Genomic DNA, 23,575 nt, shown 5'->3' with positions numbered 1-23,575 from the left:
ATATATAATTTGTGCAGATTGCGCTCCATAGCATCTACATATCTAATTCGATTTTCATTATCTTTGGCTCAAAATTTACTGTAATGAGATATCTTCTTTATCGAATTTTTAAAATAATGAAAAAAAAATAATCAAATGAAACTGCGTATTTGATTGAAAATCTCACTTTTTTCGACTATGACGACAAAATGCAAATGGTCGCCAGTAGCACTAATAATTTTCATTGAAGTCGCCACAAGTTATATATTTTGGTAAGAGAGATATTGAAGAAAAGCTACGAAAAGTACCAAAAACACTTTTTTGAAAAAATCCATCCATTGTCCGATAATTTTAAAATAACGAATATAATGCGGGACAAATGCAGGGCACTTGGAAAAAATCAGTACATTTTCAGGTTTTTTAAGTTTGAAAAACTACGCAGGACCGACTTTTGAAAAACAGTACGGTCCTGCAAAAAACAACGGTTGGTCACCGTAGCTATAAGTGACTATAAAAGACCATCAAGTCAAAGTGCACGAATGGTATTGTCAGGGATAGTAGTCGAGAGTTCTGGCTTTAATTTAAGGAATCGTAGGGTTCTATCACCTTTTGTTTTTTTGCTAGAGCTTCTCAAATGTTGCATACAACGCGATTTTTCGATACTTTGACCACGCTTTTCTCAAAATCTGGACGTGATGGAAACTTTTTACTTACGGATTCGTAATCACCATGAAAAAGTCTATCAAAAACAGCTTTAAAATTTTAGGTTACAAAATTGTTTCCCATTTTTGTTGGCCTGTGTTATCTATATCTGATCGAATCTGGCAATCGTTCATCTTCATCAGCCAAAGGTATGCAGTTTTGTCATTCGTTTATTAGGATGCAATGATTTGCAGATGCATTCCGGTGCAAGTAAGAGACCATCTATTTCAAGTGTCAAGGGTACTAATAGATATAGACCGTAGTATCACCGACGATATAAAGATTTTTAGCCAAAATATCGATGGCCCTCTGCAATAACGACACAACTCAAAAATATATATTTCAGTAGAGCCAACTAAAGATTTTGTGTTTCGTAATTATTCCGGATTATTTGCAGTAATTCTGTAGGAAAAATTTGTAAGCTTTCAAATTATGACTTTTTCTAAAGATCTAGTAAGTGTTGGACTGCAAAAATACGATATAAGTAACAACTCGGTAAGTAGTTAAACGAAAAAAATTCCGTCTGCCGCCGTTCAGTAGTAAGGGTTGGCTACTTCGGTTTTATGACAAATGGCAAAAGTGCGCTTCTGCCGGATTGGTAACAACTAAGCCTATGTTGATTTGTTACAGAATAATAAAATTATAGTTTAAAAAACTAAAACCTCCCTATTATAATTGTCATTCGTACTGTGATCAGGTATGTAACTTGAGAATAGAAATCGCTGCATCTTTTAGGCGCATCAATATTATATAGTTACATCCCGAGCTAATAAGAGGAAAGTACAAATATGGTTATTTATAAACCCAATCCGCTATATCACTCAAAAACATGAAACTTTGGGTTGTGCCGTTATTGCAGAGGACCATCGATATGTAAACACTCAAATTGAACTATATTTTTTAAATTGTATCACTTTCCTATTCTGTGTGTCATTTTCTACTCCAACCTTACTCTAATTACTCTAATTTCTGCGAAAAACCCTCCAAAGCATAGCAGAAATGTTTGTTTATTCGCTATTTGTATCGATAATTTTCGTATTAAACATCTATTATATTTGAGAATTTTGTTATTAATGATTTTAGCCGTTCTTGGTTTGCTTGAAAATTATTTTACTTGCATGTGTTACAATATTTATTTAGTTTGCATTTTAACCTTTGCTTACGCTTTGCCCTTTCACATTTTTATTTCGTTTATTTTACAGATACGAAAAGCATGAGTCGTGAAAGCGATGACAACTTAAGCTCGATTAATTCAACGTACACAGGTACAATAATTTATTTTATTATATATTTTGCTATCTTTTTTTAATATAATTTGTGCTCAATTTAATGCTTAACATGTACATATGTACATATTTCCTTTATTGGGTAATTATTTCACTTCCTTTTAATATTGTTCATTGCAATAACAATTTAAACTCCATATCATTTATGGTACAGTTTTTAGGTTGATGAAACAAAATATATGTATGTACATATATATTTTTTAATATTAATTACTAACTCCCCTTTTTAGTATTTTTAAATGATTTTGATTGTCTAGTCGGCAAATTGGTAGCTTAGGTTGATAAAACAAAATATGTATTTTTCTAATATTAATTGTTTTTTTTTTTTGTAACGATTTTTATTGTTTCGTCGGGCGAATTGAGTAGTATTTTTCGAAATGGGTCATGGGGCTCGCTTTTACCCGAGATAGCATAACACGGCTAATTTACTTGTGCACTTAGTAAGAAATAAGTTAATATTCCATATAATTTTGCAATAGACTCAATTCCTGCAGAGGCACAATGTTATTTGAACACAATTATTCCTCAAATTCTTTAACTTAGTTGGCGATAATGGGCAGACTTATGAAGAAAGACGTCGGATCAACAAATTTGTCACATTATTGGTCTAAAAATTTATATCGAAAACGATATTTATAAATATATCAATGTTAATATAGACAAAAATATCAAAAACCTTCTTTCCTCTTTTGCGAAGTTTCATTAGTTACACATACCGCGTGAAGACCGGCCATTCTGCTCTTACTCCTCCCATTGTGTCGTTGCTTCTTTTGCTTTCATGGGTGTGGAATAGTGTTGCCAGATTTTTTTCCAGCCATACGGGACAAACGCATAGTTTCTCCCAAAAATACGGGATTTACAAAAATGTAATATATAATAAATAAAGGAGTTGGTTTAAAAGCCCAACTACTAACCATATACATATTAACAAAAGTGATCCATTTCAACGAATTAAAGTTCAGATTAGTTATATGCTTATGATAAATTTCGTTTATTTCATGACAACACTTTTCAATGTATACAAAAATATGTATGTATGTACGTAGACATGTAATTGACAAAACCATAAAAACAAAATAAGAGATACGGTTTCGGCCAAAATAATATCAGCAAAATTCAAAGTCATACTGTTGGCATCTTATCTTTATTTATTTATTGTTAATAATTTTCATTTAAAATATGGGACGATCTATAACAGATACCACATAAATAAAAGTTTCAAATCCTGCAAAAAGCTCACAAAAACTAATCAAACTTAAAAAAATGTTCATCAAAATTAAAATTTTTTTAATTAGATTTCCTAAAAAGAGTATGCCCATTCAATTATAGTACAATAAAGTGCAAGTTTCAAGTCGCTAACAATTACCATTGATTTCTTAAAATTGTTTTTGTGGAGAGTGTTGCGTTTTTCTTCCATATAAAAGTCAGTATTGTTCATGCGTTAAATGGAAGAAACTCGCAACACCCTCCACAAAAAAAATAGAAAAACTCAACGGTAATTTTTAGCTATTTTTTCTTACAGAGGTGCATGCAAGTATGCTTGGTAATGATTAGGGCTCGGAATCTCATGCGAATGCATGTTTTTATTGGGCATCTTCAAATGGAAATGGTTAAGTTATCTTAACGAATCATGAAATTTCCTTTAAAATGGCATTCAATCGTTAGTGCATATTTTGCAGTAAGTGCATGATTTTGCGAAAAATACCAGATTTTGCATATTTATTGCGCATATTTTAGTATGTTTTAAAATAAATACATGTTTTTTGCATACACTGAGAAAAAAACGCGTTGTAAAAATGATATTTTTTTATTTGATTACCGTTTAAAAATGTTCGTATTGAAATCAAGTGAAAGGTGTTCAAAATTGAATATTTCCATTATACATACACTACGTATAATGGAAATATTCAATTCAAATACGCCCGTATTAAAATGAAGCATTTTTCACGGCACGCATGGCGTTTTGCACGTCTCGGATGCTTTTTCTTGTATAATTAAGAAAGTATGTATATGTATACAAAGCATGCACAGCGGTGACAACACATACACACACATATGGTACATGTTTATCTGTAAAAATGATTCAAACTCAACATTTGAAAACACGTTTACATGTATGGCGGTGGCTGAGTGTGCAAAGACGCTTGATACAATTGGTTGCTGCCAAAAGGGTCCGGGTTCAATTACTATCAGACGAAACATAAAATACATTTTTTTTTTCTTCGTAGTTACGAAAAAGCATCTGTGCACTTCACAACGACATATTTTATAACGTACATACTCAAAATTATAACGAGTTGGGTTGGTGCTCTTTCATATGCGTATTTTATTAAATTTAGCACGTTTTTTTTTAATTCTAACATTTTTTTCAGTCAGTGTATTTTTTGATTTATAACCATTTAAATTTAGTGAGTAATCTCTTGACAAAAAAATTCCCCTTTACAAAAAAAATTGCCCTTGAGGCACTCTCTTCTACCTCTGTTAGGTCTCAACTAGTGGAAGACTGTAAGAGAGAACTGGCCTATGTTTCTGATCAATACGAAATTACCCTAATATGGGTCCTGGGACATAGGGACATTTATGGAAACGAGGCAGCGGTGGACGGGAGCGCCTCGCTCAGGGAGATAAAGGCATCAATTACCGAAATCACTCGCAGGCCAAGCAGGGTGTCCTACCACCCACTTAGAACCAAAGCTCTCTTAGGAATGAGCAATGAAGATACCTACAAACTTACTGCAGTATTCACAGGGCACTGGCCCGTTGAAGTACATGCATTACCCTTCAAAAGGTAGTTGCGATGACCCTAGCTCAAAAGAGACTGGCGAACACTTCCTGTGCGAGTGTCAAGCCCTCGCAAGGATGAGGCTAAAGACCCTCTGCATTCCCTCTGCAGAATGTTTAAGAGTGCAGCTGTCTCTCTCTTTATGACGTACTGAAATTCATTAAAGCCGCCAAATGGCTGTAGGTTGCAGGAGTTGTGGAACCAAAATGGCAAACTTTCTCAAACTATGTATTAAACTGTGAATGTTTCTATTTACACAAGATTGTTACTGACAGTTCGTTTATAAACTAATTTTATACATAAATATGTATTGTATTTTGAAGTGCGTTGTTTTAGTTATTTTCTTGTTAAAATACATGTGTTTTTTATTTTTGTGCCATTATTAGTATGTATTTGTATTAGGAAAATATTTTTAATTGTATATTTTACTTGTTTATAGCGCATATTTTTGAATTTTGCGTGCATATTACATGCGCATATTTTTGATTTTTTAATGCATGCGATTCCGAGCCCAAGTAATGAAATACTCACAATAGCCGCGTTAAAGCATAACCATGTTGAGTAGAAGTTTACAGGTTGAAATGATTAATGAAATTGTCGAAAATTCGGGAAAAATCTTGTCCCGACGGATCATTTCAAATTTAACGCAAAATCCGGGACATCCCGGCAAATACTGGACATTTGGCAACGCCAGTGTGGAAGTATATTTTCATCGGTACATACAAATCCAGTCCAATAGGTCAAATATTGCAACTGCGTTTGACATTTATTTCAGCCGACATTTCAATATTTTTCAAAACGGTCTTCCTCCTAAGACCACCTTCTTAACCACCTGTAGTTAACTGCCGAATGAGAGTTAACTCGCGATTGTAAAAACGACCCTAAAGCGCGTTCTTAGTCTTTTAACCCATAATTTATTTAATGCTTTTGACTATGTCCAACTCGTTCTAAGGGTGGTATTATCACTTGCGAAGCGAATGATTTTGGCGAAGCGAACGATTTGGCGAACCAAATTAAAAGGCACAGAAGGCATTAAAAGTGTTCGCGATGCAAGGAACTTGCACAAGCTGGTAAAAGCGAACACTCTTAATGCATATTTAAGTTGCGTCCGCCAATCCATTCGCTTCGCACGTGATAATACCACCCTTAGGGTATTATCATCATTCAATCTTCTTTGGGAATATAATCTTGCATGGTGTTTCCAGGAGGTACATGCTTTAAAATTGACAAAGGAGTGATGATCGATTTATTTGTCATAGATGCACACTCTGAAAATCTGCTAAAAGTTGTAAAGCACACTGATAAAGTCCAATCAGTTGGTTTATGAATGGCTTCGATCTTTCTCACAGTATCTTTAATAGGACCTTTAATATGTACGTATATGCAATGTTCAGACGCCTTATTACGTGGTATTTGACATAAACCACAGGGTCGCCTTGTGGATTAACAAAGTACCCTGGGATTCTAATCATCGGACATGTATTCATCAGGCCTTATTGCGCTTGATGGCTGATACATGTGCCCTGCGGCGCAGCAGACTTTGTACCGCTAAGCGAGTATATTAAAGTGAAGAGACATGAAAATATTCTTTGGAAGTTATTGATTAGATCTGAAAAAGTATGGCAGCATATACAGAAATGTTTACTGAACATGATTTTTAATGTTTTGGTATTTAAGAATCCACACAACTTATTCATGTGGGTTCACTAAAACATCTTACTAAGTTCTCTAAAATAATTTAATTTCCATTTTATTTTCTAAAATTTCCTTTTAAAGTTAGTCTCAGTTTTGGTAATAAATATTCAAATAAGAATTATCTTCTAAATATATTCTCAACCTACATGCAAAAACTTACAGAATACAATCAATATACCTGTTTGGTAGTGTCAAAAAGAACAAGGTTTATCACCTCAATATAATATTGCTTGTAGTTCTATATCACAGACAAAACTTACCTTTAGCTCTTGCGAATCGGCAGTGAAGGAATGAGATAATCAAGAAACATATTTTTGTACGGCGCAGATGTTCATTTATTGAATGAATTCTCATAGAATAAAATGTAACGATTATAAAAATAAAGACGTACATACATATACAAGTATAACTTGCTATTTTTTTCATATACATACTTACATGCATATTTGTAAGCTTCATTCACAACTCAGCTACATACATGCATTCATACATGAGGCACGATTGTTTTCGTAACTTAAAAGAGCATAGCGGCAGAAGGCGAAATGAATATTAATGAGTTGTGTGCAAATGAAATCATATGACCTAAGTACATACATACACATACCTTTGTAGTCACCTTATTAAGTTAGTGACATTTTGAACAGTTTTGGCTATTTTTCTTTTACTTATTTAGGACCTTTTTTGAAGTAACCTTTAACTTTAAATGTCACTTTATATTTAAATGTTGGATTCAAAATAAATAAAGTCATTTCCTAAGTTCTATTATTGGTATTTAGCGTATTTATGTTTCTTGGTTGTAAACCAATCTTCTTCTTGTCGGTTTGGGCCGAGAACAAAAAACTTCGCCAGTTGCCTCTCTCCTTTGCAGATTTGCGCAAGTTGTTCATCCCATGTGCGGACAGGTCCTTCTGCACTTGGTCCTTTCATTGTGTTCGTGGGCGCCCATGCTTTCGTTGTCCATCCATGTGTGCGGAGTCGAAGGATCTTTTCACCGGAGCGTCGTCATCCATGCATACAACATCAATCGAAATCGTTGTATTTTTATGCTCTTAACTATGTCCACGTCGTTCAAAAGTTCGTACAGTTCGTTATTCCATCTTCTTCGGAAGAAATGTGTATTCAATTTGAAATTACATTTGTTTGAATGATTGTAAGAAATGTACGTTTACATACCTTTAGCTGTAGCTGAGTTTGCAGAGGTGCTCGCTGTTAGATTCCAGACGGTCCCAAGATGTTGAAATGTTAACACAAATTTTGGTTTTGTATTACCAATCTATGAAAAAGCATCTGCGAAATGCAGAATAGAAGCGTATTTGAACGAAAAAGCCGCCGAACACATATCTGTGTAAAGTAAACAAGATCTAGTTGGTTCTGCATCCCTTTTTCGATAGTTCCGGACTAGTTCTAGATTCGACAAACAAGATCTAGTTGGTTCTGCATCTCTTTTGCTATAGTTCCGAACCAGTTCTAAATTCGTCACTTTAGATATAGATTTCTAGTGAAAAAAACTGAAAAAAATTAGTTTTTTATGAGTACCACTTTTCGCCGATTTTAGACTGGTGGGGATCTAGCTCCTATCGGACTAGTTCCTTTTTGGCGATAAAGACCTAGTACGAAACTAGAAATTTGATTCACTAGTCCGTGGTTTCCCTGCAGGATACACACGCACACACAAACACACCCAAATGTATGTATGTACATTAGCGTGGGCCGAAAATCCGCTTTTTTAGAATTTTGATTGGTAATAGCAAAAATATGATTAATTATGCTTTAAAACAAATCTGTGTGAAATTTGGAATTTTTTGGTCAATATCCTAGGCTCGGCCAAGTCCTTCAAACTTCAATATGCTCAAAAAATAAAAATTAATAAATAAATTATTTAATACAAAACTCTGCCATGCACGTTTTTCTACAGAGCTTAGCTTGTGCAAGAAGCTCACGTCGGTCATAATTTTACGAATTTCAGATCCTATTAAAATATCTAAAATTCATAAAAAGAGATTAAACTGATGAAAAAGTTTTAGATGAGAGAATAAAAAATTAATACCTCCTTTTATTTTGGCTTCACTTAATTTTGGGAACAACACTTTAAGATGACAAAAAGCGGCGCAATTTACATCCAAGATTTTACAAATTACGGTATTCTCGGAGTCTTGCACGGTGCATGGATTGCACGGATTGCACGAAAAAACCGGTTTTCTGATGGGACAGCTTTGCAAACCGTGAAATCCGTGCACCGTGCAGGGCTTTGCAGGACTGTGAGAATACCCCTATAGTTTCATATATCCTAGCTTTAAATGCAGTGGTGGTAGGACAATATTTTCAGGACTAACCAATGGGACGTTTAAAACGTTTTCCGGCCTATTTAATGCGGCTCTCGGGATGGCCATACTTTGCGATCATAGAAAACGTCAAATAAAAAAAAAAACTGTCAAGCAAAAATTTTTGAGTTGTATAGCCAAAAATAATATTTTTGAAAAAAAATAAAATTTTCATAAAAACATTAATAACTCAGTAAACTTTCATCCGATTTTTGAAAACAAACACTAGTTTTTTCGTTATTAAATTTGGGTTTACAATCAATTTGGGACTAGTATGGTTTTCTTATAAAATAGTGCGTAAAGACCCCACCAAAATTGAAGGAAGGCGAAAAAAAGTAAAATACACACAGATCTCTTAACGTTTGTTTACTCGCATATATATCGTTCGAAAGGTCCAAGTTTCTTCACTTTAGACCTGGCAATAAGCCGAAACTCGGTTGATAATGCACTAAGTTACAGGCTTATAAGTGCGCAAAAGTACGAAAACAGGGTTTTTTAACGGTAAATCAAGATTTTGGGGGTGTTTGGCAAATTTCATATTTCGATTCTGATTTTACTCGAAAAGACCTACCAGAAAATATACATAACTTCCCAGGTATTTTTTTTTAGAAAAATAAAAAACCCCGATAATTATATTTATTCAAAAAGGAACTCGAAAGGCGTATTTTGAAGTGTAAGAATAGTACTATATAGCATAGAGCAAACAAAAGTGGGCATTAATGCTGTTTTTCGTGTACTTAACCGTGAAAAACAACTGCATCTTGGCGCAGTTCCAAGTTCGAGCTCGAGGCACGCAAAAATTTACTTCGGAAACGACCTTCAGCTGAACAACATCAGATATTTTCAAATCTGTATTCATAACTATCATGTTCTTAATTCCTTTGAATTACATGTCAAATCGCATGTATACTGCCGTCTAAAAACCTAATTATAATCTTATCGCTACAAGTATATCGCACAGGAAATGTAACAGTCTTTTTGTGCAACGTAGCAGTCCGACTATTTATTTGCAAATATTGACCTCAAAATTAATTTTAGAATTTCAATTAATATGTAGTTCTGGAGCTCCATCCTTAGCTAAGAAACTATGTACCAACTTTTGAAAACATTGTATCAGGAGAGCAGACTTGTTCGATAATATAAAACAGCTTCAAAAAGTACTTCCAAAAATGGTAATGTAACAGTCCGCTGTTAAAACATTCATAACTCCTAAACAACAGGTGTTAGAATATATTTTAAGAATATATTAAATAATGCCACATAATTATGCTTTCAGATGCAAGCATAAAAAAATTTTCGAAAATTGTTTCAGCGGTTTTTGAAAAGCAGTTTAAGCCAAAATGTAATGTTACAGTACGCATTTTGGCCCATATGTATATATACTTTTAGCACTACAAAACCGAATTTCAGTGCAACGCCCCACTGAGGTACGATGAAAGCGCGAGCGACCGAACGCGCAATTGAGATTCGGCTATTAAGAAGTGATTAATGACTTACATTCAAAAAATAAAGCTCACCTGCAGGGAAAAAAAGGATTTACCTTAGCGATTGCACTTAAGGGCCTTACATAAACTTAAATCAATTATGATACGTGGGGTTCACATGCTGAATACCTTCATGCTTTTCAAATAATCGATTTACATAGGTGAAAGGTAATTTTCTACATAAAAGTTAGCAAGATGGTAACATTAGCAAGTAAACGCGCATGTGCATTGAACATTGCTACCAATTAATTATGTATACTCATATGTGGGTCTTAGGCAAAATGGAACGTACAATCGTTCGTGTGCATGTTTATCTCTTTTACATATAGCACGTTTAATAACATATAGAATTGTTTCAAAATTTATATTTTGTGCGCAAAGGCAATCAAAGTTTGATAAGTTCATACAATTGGTATACCACAAGTAATTTTTAAGCAAAAAAACAAAACCGACTTCAATTCTCATATAAAAATTTAAGATCGGATTTAAACCAAATTAATATGGGACCACCTGTGAGGTAGCATCTTTCATTTAAAAAAAATAATTATAGAAAAAGTTATGCGGTAACATACAAAGAAATTCCGACGAATTGATAACATTTCTCCTTTTTGTGTAGTCGGTTAAAAAGACAGATATAAAGACACATAAGTTTAGTCATTTCTTAGGCTGAGCACATTATTTTTATCAAGCATATAAATTGTATGATGAAATCTCCAAAAACGTAAATTTTGAATTACATCTCTATATTATTAAACGCTCGATATATTGCCTGATGTGCCTACACTAATTTCGGGTTTTAAATAAATCATTAGGTTTCGATCACGAACTTATCCTTAGCGATCTGCGCTGAACCCTTCTTTAAATAAAGGGTTAATTTCAAAACGCCAAAATATGTGCAAAGCACCAGCCTCCTTTTATTTCTAAACTGCACTAAATATTAGAAAAACTCTATGTCGCGCAACCTAGTATAAACCTAGAATCTAACTGTGCCTGCGCACTTTTGGCATTAGAGGTTTAGAAGTAAAAGAGACTGATGCTTTGTACTTTGACATTTTCGAATGCACCCAAACACTGAAAATTTCGACCTTGAGTGGGGTCTCGATCGTTTTTTAATACGATATTATCGTGATACTCTTCCGTGTTGTGTTTGCCTAGGTCTAGTCAAGTTAGTGACTGGCGTAGCTCAAACGCGCATACATGTGAAGTCTGAGAATCTGAGCTATACGGTAAAATGAATTCCCTTCTCGAAGGTGCTCCCACATTGACGCTGCTCTAGAGGCTCTTCTTCGCCCCTGCAGATACCGCAGAGCTCCAGCGAAGCGGGCAATGAGATTTGTCGGTAGAAAAGAAAACGCCATAAATTTGAATTTATTTTCCATTCATTCTGTTTTTATCTATTGAAGGATAAATATTATTTTAATTTAGGCACCCGCAATTAAAATTTTTTAAATTAGAATTGTAATATTTTTTTTTTCGAAATTCCCATAAGCGGACAAAAAGTAAGTGACCATCGGTGTCCACGTATGGGAGCCTTCACTGTGTATGAGGTACGTATGTATGTAAGTGACCCATACTCAAAATCACAGTGATATTATTACCAATATTCGTAATATTATTACAATACCAATCTACCTACGTCAATCTATGAAATAAGTTTCATTGATGTAAATACATAAGTTTTTAATCGAGTTATCGAGACGGACAAACAGAAATGGCTCAATCTCTCTTCATTCTAAGCATTTTGCTATAAACAAATATATGTACCTATTTATATGTGCATATGTATGTCTATATCTGTCTTCATTCCGTTAGGCTGTTTATATACCCTTGTGCACAAGTGGGCCCGGGTGTATGCGCAAAATTCACCATTAAAATTGGCTTATTAAAGTATGTTCACATATAAATATTATCTCAATCAAAGCTCGTTTTTTAATCACCCCGTTTACACAGGTAAATGCCAGATTATTAGCCGTCACATTTTTTGTGCTTGTTATGTTTCTTCTCTGTGCCACCATAATCACGTTTTTCTGCTATATTAAGCAATATAAATATAATTTTTTTCTTAACATTTTATTAAAAATACCTTTACAAACCTCTTTTCCTTTCTAGCGCCCATTTTTGTTTACTTTTACATTTGGCATTTCTCCTCTTCTTCGCAAAAACAATCGATAAAAGTAGGATGGACACTGAAAAGTTATCGGTTAAATCTGAGATTATTTTATAATTACAGATTAACAAAGGACGAATTTTATATGGCTAATCTCTTTTTCTAATTACAGATTAGGGAGTTAAGCTCGAAAATGAGGATAATCTACTTATATGTGAACCTAGTATGTCCCTGAAGTACGGGAGAGCAACGACAGGACTGAAAATTCGGTATCTACCAAGTAAACTCCGTCGATAACCGATCGACTGCTTGCCGTGTATTTCAGTGATTACTTTTACAAGGCGGTAGTCTCCATCGGCTCTCTCTGCACTCCTAGGAGTTATTAAAGAAGTTACTTGCGTATTTTTGGACGCCCCTATGTAGTTTTTCACAATCCTGCTTGCGACTGGTTTGATTCTGCACTACCATGGGTTAATAGGGTAGCTACTTCCCTAGTAGTCGGTGCAGTAGCGGTTCAAAAGTAGTGATTGAATCACATCAGTACTGGAGGGTTAGCTTTGATCCAATACTTTTCGTGTAAAATCCTATAAAAATGTCAAACAGCAAAATTTTTCTCTGAAGTGAGAGTACAAAGTCAGTAACAACCAAAAAGTACGGGAACAAAAAAGCATTATTCCTGTAAAAACGTCAAACAACCGATCGTTTGACACTTATCATGATTTTACCAGAAGAAAAAGTTCGGTTAAAATCTTGCAACTTCTTTCTCTACACAACTCTCCAAAAATCGCTCTCATTTACAGGATTTCGGAGTACGGGAACATTTTTCCTGTAACTTCCTGCAAGTTCGTGTAAAAACCTGTAAGTTCATGGAGTACTGGGTCAGAGCTATTGGGAAGCAAAACAAAGTTGAGCCGTAACTTGAATCGTTTTGTTTTGGTTTTTGTTGGAATTTACATATGTACGTACATATGTATGCATGTGTGTCTTTTTTATGATGTTTTTCGCGGCATTCAAATAAAAGCTTGTAATACAATACGCATAATTACTAACGCTATGGAGATTAGGCGAGTAAATAGCATTTGCGTGGTACGCATTAGCGCGAGCATTTAGCGCAAGCGTGTAGGATTCAGCGGAACGCCACAAGCATCGCCGCCAATCTCGACATACCTACTACTGCGATTTGTCATCATATTTTTGTATGTTTACCTGTCCGTTGCTTTTCACTTATAGCTGGGAACGAGTATAGCGCCCACGGTAAAAATGAATCTGCTCAATGAACGATTGAGCGCATTTAAAATCAGATTTCAGTGCTGATAACAAAACTGAAAAATGTATTTGAGAAACATGATCATTGGTCAAATAAATAAAATGATTCCTAATCAATTTGTGTCTACAGTACTAATTAGAAGCAACAGCAATACACCAAGGCGGCTGTGTCATTTTTGCTTTATTGTTTTTGCATGTGTCATACACTCCGAATGCAATCGTTTGTTGGCTGCCTCTGGAGCGACATAGACATGCAAACTGCAGTCGCTGACCTGTTGTATGTCGCTACCCAAAATGGACAATGCAGCTGGATTCGTTGGTAGTCGCTTGCAACGTATGTAATGCAAGTTGTTGCCACAAAATTGCAATGTGATGGCGGCGGCGATGACGATGTGATGACTATGGCAAAAGCAACTTTATCTAGCCTCAGCTGGGTTTCGCAGTGGGAACGAGGTCAGTTGGATTACATTTTAGGATATTTCGCATGTTCACGGGACTGATAAATCGCATGACGTTAGATTTTGATACTCCTTTTGTTGTCGGCAACGTGCTGTTAGGCGCCACGAACCGCTACTGTTGCGACTGTGGTATAGTAGTGGCGTTTAATCACTCCCAGTAAGAAATTTATTAATGAAACTTGTAAAAAAAACCGCAAAGTTTCAATTGCGCTTTGGACGAAAGCTGCAGTTGGCAACATTTCTCAAGGGGTTGCATTAGCAATCACTAGCACATAAGCCTGTACATATGCCCCGACATTGGCCGTCTTTGGCAGACTAATGTGTCGATTAGTTGCCTGTTTGTCTAGCTGTCGGCTTTCTCGCTTTGATGACTCATTGTATGCACACAAGAGTTATCTACATATATGTATATATTGTATGTATTTATATGCATTTGTATATACATTAGGGTGGTCTAAAAACAGTAAAGTCGGAATTGCAATTCTCTATCCCTAGGATTGTTCTATATCGAAATAGTATACCCCTATTTTTTCATTTTGAAATCAAAAAATATTTAGAGGTCGCACAAAGTGCTCAAAGTTTTTCATGTACATATTTTTATATGGGGAAAAAACAACTTTTCGTAGAAATGTTATAGAGTTCTTAAAAATCAATATTTTTCGATCAGAAAACTCTGGTTCTCTTCAGGAGACTTTCAATAATAATACCCTATTGTTTATTTCAGGGGTTCTTAAACTTTTAAGATGATGGAACCCTTACTAACAATATTCATTTTATGGAACCCCACATGAAATTACTAAAAATCAAAGGCAGTGCAATTTAAATATGAATAAAAACTTTTACTAGAAATAGTAACCATACTTTGAATTTTAATGTAAAGAATGAAATTGCTTCGCTGTTATTAATTATTGCATAAAATAGTAGTTTAATGTCTGAAAGCTGTATGCGCATTTCTGGGGTAGCATCCAATTTCGACCTGAATTACGTTGTGACAGAAGGAAGCAAAGTTAGGATGGCCTGTTTAGCGACTTAATGATATTTACTCTTAACAGTAACCCAAAACTCTTTTAGAGACACAGATTCAAATGTGTGGATTTTGTACCAAACCTATATTACTACTACCATCCGAAAAATAATATGACAAATATTTCAAGTGATTTACCAAGTGCCCAGTAATGACATTTCACATTTACACACAGGAACGCGATTCCTTGTAGAGCTGCAAAACTATCAATCTATTGTTCGACCATTCGATATTTTCGATAGTTTTGGGCATCACCATTCGATAGTATCGATACTAACGGTAAGAGAAAAAATGAGATCCTTACCACGGCACTATTTATATTGAATATGGTAATATTAGTAGGAAAACCCGAAATATTAGTTTTAAACACCATTTTGGTGTGCTTTATTAAAAATAACAAATAAGTTGTTTTAAGCAACAAAAACAACACGTTGCAAGTCTAAATTTTAAACAATTTACAAAAACGAGGAAAATTCGAGTTTTTCGAGTAATAAAAATTTCGAGCTTTTTAATTAGGTTTCTTAGAAAATTTTTGAGTATGCACTTTTGTAGTTTGAAGTAGCTAGGTCTCACTGTTGATTTTTGGCAATTATTTGTATTTGAAGATTTCCGATAGTATCGCGATAGTGGCTACCATTCATCGATAGTGGTGTCAAATTGAAACTATCGATAGTGCCATCGCTGGTTTTGCAGCTCTAGTTCCTTGTATAAAGTTGTTTATAAGGCTATCTGCACACTTGTCGTCCAATCATAGTTGCGTTATCGTCTCGCCCTGAAATTTTGGGCCGAGCACATGCATTTCAAAGGAGATCTGCACACCTGTCGTTATCGGCTAGTTATCGGCAAATCGTAGAAGATGCAGAAACGGATAAGTACGGTACTGTCGTTTGCTAATCGTTGTGCACGCATTGTTTGTTTACATTTTATGGGGAAAAATTAATGAAAAAGTTAATACTTGCATTAAGCTTGCATAAAAATTAATGCCTTTGGCATACAATCTGTCGAAATTATTAAAAAGTGGATAATGGCATTAACATTCAATAAATGTGAGCGTTTTAACTATAAAACATGACGAACTTGTAAAAAGTCTCTGTGTGCATGCACAAAATACATTTCAGGAAAAGAAAAGAAGAGATATTACTGAAAAATTAAGTCTAGAATTGTTGCAGGACAGTTCATATTTTAAAAAACAGAAAATACCTGCTCCAAGTCAATTTTTAGACGCCAAATGAATTGAAATATCACGACCGAGTGTGCGAAAATGTAGTCGTCATGTAATAGTTGCATCACGATTGTGACGATGAAGTAACCATGATTGGACGACCAATGTGCAGAAAGCCTAACCCTTGGGCTACAGCGGCCAACAACACATACCGGTTAGAAAAAAACAAGCTCAACGCTCTTATATAGGTATGGCACTCAGTACGGCAATCATACCAAAAACCGGTACATATGTATGTATACTTGAAAATAGATAATAGCGCCTCGGTCAAGCTGTTTATAGAACTTTTCTTTCTGTGTGCAACTCAAACCGACCGCCGTGCTTATTCATACCAAAATTAATCTCGCGGAACCCCGGTGACTTTTCTACGGAACCCTTGGGTTCCGCGGAACACACTTTAGAAGCTCTGGTTTATTTAACCATTTTTTAATTCTAACGATTTTTTGTTCGTCCCCCAATTGCATTTTTCGGGGCTTTTGGCGGACCTATAAATTATGGTTGCGATGAAAAAATGGTTAAATAAACAATTAGGTATCATTATTGTGAATCTCCTGCAGATAAACAGAGTTTTCCGATAGAAAAATATTGATTTTTAAGAATTCTATACCATTTCTACGAAGAGTTGTTTTTTCCCCATTTAAAATACATGGGAAATTTTGGGCGCTTTGAGTGACCTCTAAATGATTTTTGATTTCAAAATAAAAAATAGGGGTATATTTTTTTCGATATAGAACAATCTTAAGGGGTGAGAGCATACAAATTCCGACTACTTTTTCCCAAATGCATTTTTGGACCACCCTAATATACATACATACATATGCCTTCATGTCTAACTCGCCCCATTTCCTCCCACCGCCGCTGATGAGCTTGTCGCTTTCGAAAATACATAGGTGCAGTGGCAACAACCAATTTCAGTCTTCTAGTGACAGAAAAACAATCACTGCCATTACTATCGCCATGTCTATTGCTATTTGTTTGTAGATATGTAAGCGCGGTGTTTGTTTGCAATTTCATTAACTTAAATGTCAACAATAAATTTAAATGTACAGCAAAATCCTATTTGTGTGTAATTTTCAGTGTATACGCTACGGTTGTTGTTGCGTTTGCATCTCGATGAAACGGTTACACTATAAATAAATGCTTAAGCAATGTAAACTAAAAACAGCGAATGCCTTGGCTACATAAAATTTTTACCAGTTTATTGAAATTTATATTCATCAACGCGTATTGCGTGAAATTGTTTTATGTAGCATTAGTTGTTGGAAAATCTCATACGAATGGTTTGGTAATTGCTTCTGTTAACTAGTAGGTGTTCGGCGCCGCCATTTTGAGCTTTTCCAGATTTTCGTAATATACTCGTAGTATGTGTATATTTATTTTCTGCTTCATAAGCAAGTAGATAGTTTAGCAGCAGTGGTGTAGCTAGCTCTGTGTGATGTGTAGGGATGTGTGGACTGTTCAATCTGGACTAAAATCTCACAATCTAAAACTTAATAAAAATAATTTATTTTGTAAACGTGCTATTTTGACCAGTTTTGACATTTGTCTTTTGTTTATTTAATGATTATCATTTTTTTTATCAAAGTCTAGCTGGTTATACAACAAACACCATATAAATTCACATTTCAAATATGTTGATATTTAGGAAATTGTCGCCAACACAAATATCCCGGGCATCTAGTGCAAGGCTTATCTACTGTCCAAAAATGAGGATTTGTTCATAAAACGCGACAGTTTTCATGAATCCCTCAACTACTTTGTCAATTTCGGTCGAAGAGCGTGATTATTCTCCAAAGAATATTTCCGTGATTGATGAATCTTTGTTCGAGATCTGTAATGCAGAAGTCCAGAAGTGGATTAAATACGGTCACACGGAAGTAGCAGACACTTACTATTCCTTTATGTTTTACTTCAATTGTAAACTCTGAACGTATTCCCCTCCCTATCTACGCCACTGCTTAGCAGGTCTTTTAAAATGTTAGCTTTTCAGCCATTCAACAAAAATTAAGAACATTCTAAATTCTTCTCTTCGGATTTCTTGAATATCCGAAAATTTTTGAATATCCGATTATCAGGATTTAAGTCATGTGGAAATAATGTTCAAAAAGTAAAGAGGTACTATCGAAATCTAACAATAACTTTTATTTAATGTCTTAAAACGGATTGCTTAGTAAATTGTATAAACATGCCTGTATTTTTTTAAACCATTGACCTAAACAAAGCCGCTGCAATTCAGGTCTTTAACTTTAATGTATGACTTTATTCGCCCTTTGGAGATAAGCAGTTCTGTTAGAAGTTCTCTTCTTTTCTTACGGCCCACTTTCTTGCTCAAATTAGGTGATAGTTGTACTACTATTAAACCATTTTTAAAGATATTTAATAGATTCTATAAAGGATCTGAGAAGAGGATATACAGACCTTTCAAATGGTATATAATAAGTTGTCGGACTTGGCTTGTTGGGGTTTTTTATCGGGTAAAATAAAAAAAAACATATTTCTCTTAATTTTTTTAAATTTTGACCATCGATAATTTTCACAATTTCAAAATATGTAGTAGTATCTAAAACTAAATCTAATTTTAAATAAACTGAAAGCTCATTTATTGCAATCGCATAAAAATTGTCGAAGTTAGGTGACTTTTCTTAAATACTGCCTTGGGTTTACATATGATCATGTGATTTTATAAAAGTAAGCCATAAATTAAAAAAAAACGTCTACTGCAACAAGTAACATCCAAACTGTATCTTTTTTATTACCTGAAAATTTGGATACATAAGAGCCTAATAACATTAAAAAATAAAATTGCAGTATGGTAGTTTTTGCAAATTTTATATTTAAAAATCTAATATAGCAAGTTTTGAAAAAGTAACTTTTACATGGCTAGCTGTTTTAGATTTTCGCGTTCCCTTCTCCATGAAGATTGGTCTGCTTCTTTTTTACTACGTCTTCCACCAGGCACCGAAACTACCACGTTTTCTTGCAGTTTTCTAAGTTCATACGAAGATGGAGACTGTTAAAAGTGTATAAATAAGTATTATAGCGACTTTTGCAAGAGTAGTTAACATTTGATGCTACTTTTTTCAGAATATAGAAAGATTTTGCGCTGTGTTGTTAGTGGACATGAAACTACTTTAAATACTGGTACGTTACCCATCAAAAACTAAAAATCAAAAAAAATTACATAGCGCACTTTGCAAGTGGACTAGGAATTCATTAATATTTATTCAAAATTGATATATACAATCGCCCTTTAGCAAAAATTGTTTTTTCCAAAAATTTTAGGAAAAGGGGGTGGCATCGCCCACTTATATCATATATGTGTATCTCAAAAACTACTTGACCGATCTCGACCAAATTTGATACACATTTTGCTTAGCCTCCTTAACTTCCGCCTTGAGTATTTTTGAAATCGGACTAAATCTATTCCCCCTAAAATATAGCTAGCTTAGAGTTTTTTGAAATTACCGTTACGTTGTGGAGCTCGTGGTTTTTGTCCGATTTCAAAAATATTCAGTACGGCGCTTAAGAAGCTTAATGTGTACCAAATATGGTTGAGATCGGTCAAGTAGTTTTTGAGATACTATGATATAAGTGGGCGGTGCCACCCCCATTTTCCTAAAATTTTTGGAAAAACCAATTTTTTGCTAAAGAGTAATTGTATATACCAATTTTGAATAAATATTGATGAATTCCTTAGTCACACTGCTCAAAAAATCTGAAAGTCCGGTACATACACACATATAAATTCTTTGGAATCGAAACAAAAATAGTCATTCAAAAACTCATAAATCTTCAAAATCGTATTTTCTGACCTAAACCGACCGCTCGCGACCTCTAAATGACCTTTAAAAAGTCTATAAAAATAGGCAATAGTATTTCTCACAAAAATGAATAAAATTGGGGGGAAGGGTCTTCAAATTTCCAAAAAAAAATCATTTTCGATGGACACCCTAATGTACATTTATCGGAATTTGTGTGAATGCGCATTTATTTCTATTTGACTTCGCTTGGCCTAATCTGCGATCCGGACGCAACCATTCGCTTTGTCCATTCACCAGCGTTTAGTGAAAGTTGGAAACAACGCCAAGCGCAAAGAAATGGCTAGAAAAGTATTTACTTTTGAGGTTGCTGCATACATACATACGTACTTATATACATATGTATATACTATATGCTTCATAAGAAGTACACACGCAATCAAAAAAAAAAAAAAAAGAATGAATTACTTGGACTAGCTTGACATGGAATCGGACCGTGTTGTTTTTGTACATACATATGTACATAAATAAAATTTGCAGTTCACTTGCTTTGCCAAAATAGTATTTGACACAGTTAGAGTCACTATTCAGAACACATCACAACTGACAACTAACTCTTTGCTTTAGTTCTTTTTGAAAGGGTTTCATTGCTCGAATCCCATCACCTTGAAAAAATTATCATTCCGTTTGAATCTCAAAAAATTTATATATGAGAAATGTTGCATTGCTTTGTTAAGAGGTAAATCATAATACGGAAGCACATGCGTGCGTATTTATGTAAGTTGTTATATAAGTCTATAATGATTGCTTTGGTTATGCCGAAAATGCAACTGCAGTCGTTAATTATTGTTGTTGTGTTATGATTTAGTGTGGTAACCTCCCCCATTCAAGACGTGCACTTACCATTCTCCAGTGGATTTAGGTTCGAAAAAACATACACATCAGTGCGTACATATGCACGCAGCTGTGCATATGAAGTTAGTTTACGGATAACTTACTTACGGGCCTCAGGCAAATTTTACTTTCAAAGCTAAAGAAGTTTTTTAAATACATTTGTATCTTTTGTTCGAAGCATATATCCACTAGAACTTGAAGGGAGATCTCCCTATATGAGAAATAAAAGAGTACTCCCCTTGACCTGATTTCGGAGCAACAAGATAGATTTGTCGGTTTTGTACTCCTTTATTACTCGCTTAGAAGTCAAATAGGAGATCTCCTAAGCGAGCAAGTAAAGAATGCTCTCTGAGGCATGATTTAGGAGCATTAAACGAGATTTTTCGGTTTTTTTACTCCTATATTGCTCGCTTAGAAGAGTAATGGGATATATTCTAAGCGAGCAGTTAAGCTCTGAATGAACTCCCTGACTGCTCATTTAGGAGGTAAAAGGGATTACTCGCCACCCTAGGACATCCCGTGTTAAAGGGAGTATACAAAATTACATGCTTCTACACAGAAGCATAGGGAGCAATGGGGAGTAGTCCTATACTCCAAGGGAGTACTCACCGAGCAGTCGTACGATGATCCCAAGTTCTACTAGGTACGTCTAAAAATAACGTTGAAAAAAAGTCATTTTAATATACATACATACATACAGAAATACATACTGGCTATGTACACACATACATACTTTCAAAACGTACATAACTTGTTCCCGTTGGTCTATTTTGTTGATCAAACAAATTTTGGGTTAGGCCACTTCTATATGTATCTTCTAAAGAAAATGTCTCCGAAGCGGTTTAGATTTCAGTCACTCAGTAACAGAGAAAATACTTTTTAGTTTCTTTCTATATTGCATGACAAAGATCATGTCGCCCTAATTCGCAATAGCAAGAATTTTTTTATAGATCAACAATTCGCAGACCCCTATAAGGATCCCTGGTGTAATCAGTGGCGGATAAAGGGGAGCTCGAAAAAGTAAAATTTCCAATAAAAATATATTACCTCAAACGAGAAATTTGAAAACTAATTTTTTAAAAAGTATTTTGTTTTAATCTTCAATCATAATCCCTTTTGTAGGCTTGCACAATATTATTTATACAGCGAGAAATCATGTAAATCTCTTCGCCAACGTGAAAAATTAAAACAATGGGTATGTAGATACTATGAATGTATAGTCCTTATTATAACCTTACGACACTCACATATTGACAAGATTTAACCATTTGCCTTAATATTTTTTAATTTTAATTACTTATTTGTAAAAATATAGTATATTCTTCAACAAAAACCATATAAATCCAAGTTAACAAACTTTCGTAAATATTTAGAACTTTTTAATTCAAATTTTTAGAAATATTTTGAGTATGCAGTTTTGTCGCCCACTCAATTTTACTAAAGTGCAAGTTTAAAGCACATAACTGGGACTTACCGTTGATGTTTGAAAATTTTTTTGTTACGATGTCAACCATTTTCTTTCATACGAAGCATATTCGACGATTTTTTTATATGGAGAAAATGAGCATATCTTCAACGCAATAAATTCCCAAAAATTAATGGTGATTCCTGGCAATTTTAAACTTGCACTTTGTTATACTCAAATTGAACGGGCTACAAAACTGCATACTCAGGATATCTAAAAAATATCGAATTAAGAACCTCAAAATTTTTACGAAAGTTTGTTGATTTCTTTTTAAATTTTGCACCAAGATTGAAACGTGGATTTATACTGTTTTTGTTAAAAAAATATACAATATTTTTAAAAACCAATCATTAGAATTAAAAGATATTAAGATAAATGGTGAAATCCTGTCATTATGTGAGTGTCGTAAGGTTATGATAAGCACTACATCGTTACCTTAATTCACAAAAGCCCTAACTAACACTTTTTTCGAAACTGCTTTTTTCACAGATTTTGGTAGGATGAATATGAAAAAAATTATTGGTTAAAGCTGAGTTATGCAAGACTTAAAGGGTGAACACACCAAAACTGCGACACTTTGGGAAGCTTATAACTTACACAAAAAGATTTCAATATTTTGAAATTTAAATACCATAAGTTGACCATGACCTTAGTTGCACGTAGAAGAAATTTCATTTGAATTTGATTCCTAGTTGCGCTTAAAATGGCAACCGAGTTAGAAACGAGACAAACCATTTTGCACGAGTTTATAAATGATCCGGCCTTAAGTACAAGTAAAATTGCTAAAAATTAAAGATAACACTATTCGACAGTTTACAGAGTTTTAATCGGTACAAATAAGGCCTGGCAGTTACAAGAGAACCAGGGTGCGGGGGTTGGCATGGTAAAAGTGATAAAATTAGTGCTCGGAAGGTCCTCAGTGCGTTTTCACGAGGTCCGAAGGTTTTGTCGCGTTATGTTGCAAAATCCGTACGGAGATAGCAGTTTTTCATACAAAAGGTAAAGCGGAAAGCTTCATTGAGATGTTCTAAAAATCAAACAGTGCCAGAGCGAGGCGCAAAGTAGAATGTTACAACGAAATCCCGCAGTCGGAAGTTGTATGAATTCTAAATTAAACAAGTAAGAAAGTCTA

The 23,575-nt window shown here is 34.4% G+C and overlaps 1 protein-coding gene across 1 annotated transcript in view; it reads left to right on the top strand.

Moving 5' to 3' along the window:
* Positions 1-23,575, top strand: part of LOC118741536 (restin homolog) — a gene marked incomplete at its 3' end in the record, with an annotated part of 232,484 nt that overhangs the window by 104,517 nt on the left and 104,392 nt on the right. The window contains 1 exon segment of the mRNA XM_036473534.1: positions 1,884-1,946. Within this exon segment, the coding sequence (XP_036329427.1) occupies positions 1,884-1,946 (63 nt within the window).

This window comes from Rhagoletis pomonella, unplaced genomic scaffold (genome assembly GCF_013731165.1).
Source record: "Rhagoletis pomonella isolate Grant_MI unplaced genomic scaffold, Rhpom_1.0 Rhpom_scaffold_00006, whole genome shotgun sequence".
Classification (NCBI taxonomy): Eukaryota; Metazoa; Arthropoda; class Insecta; order Diptera; family Tephritidae; genus Rhagoletis; species Rhagoletis pomonella.
Note: the sequence above shows the minus strand (reverse complement) of the source record. Positions and strands in the feature narration are given on the sequence as shown.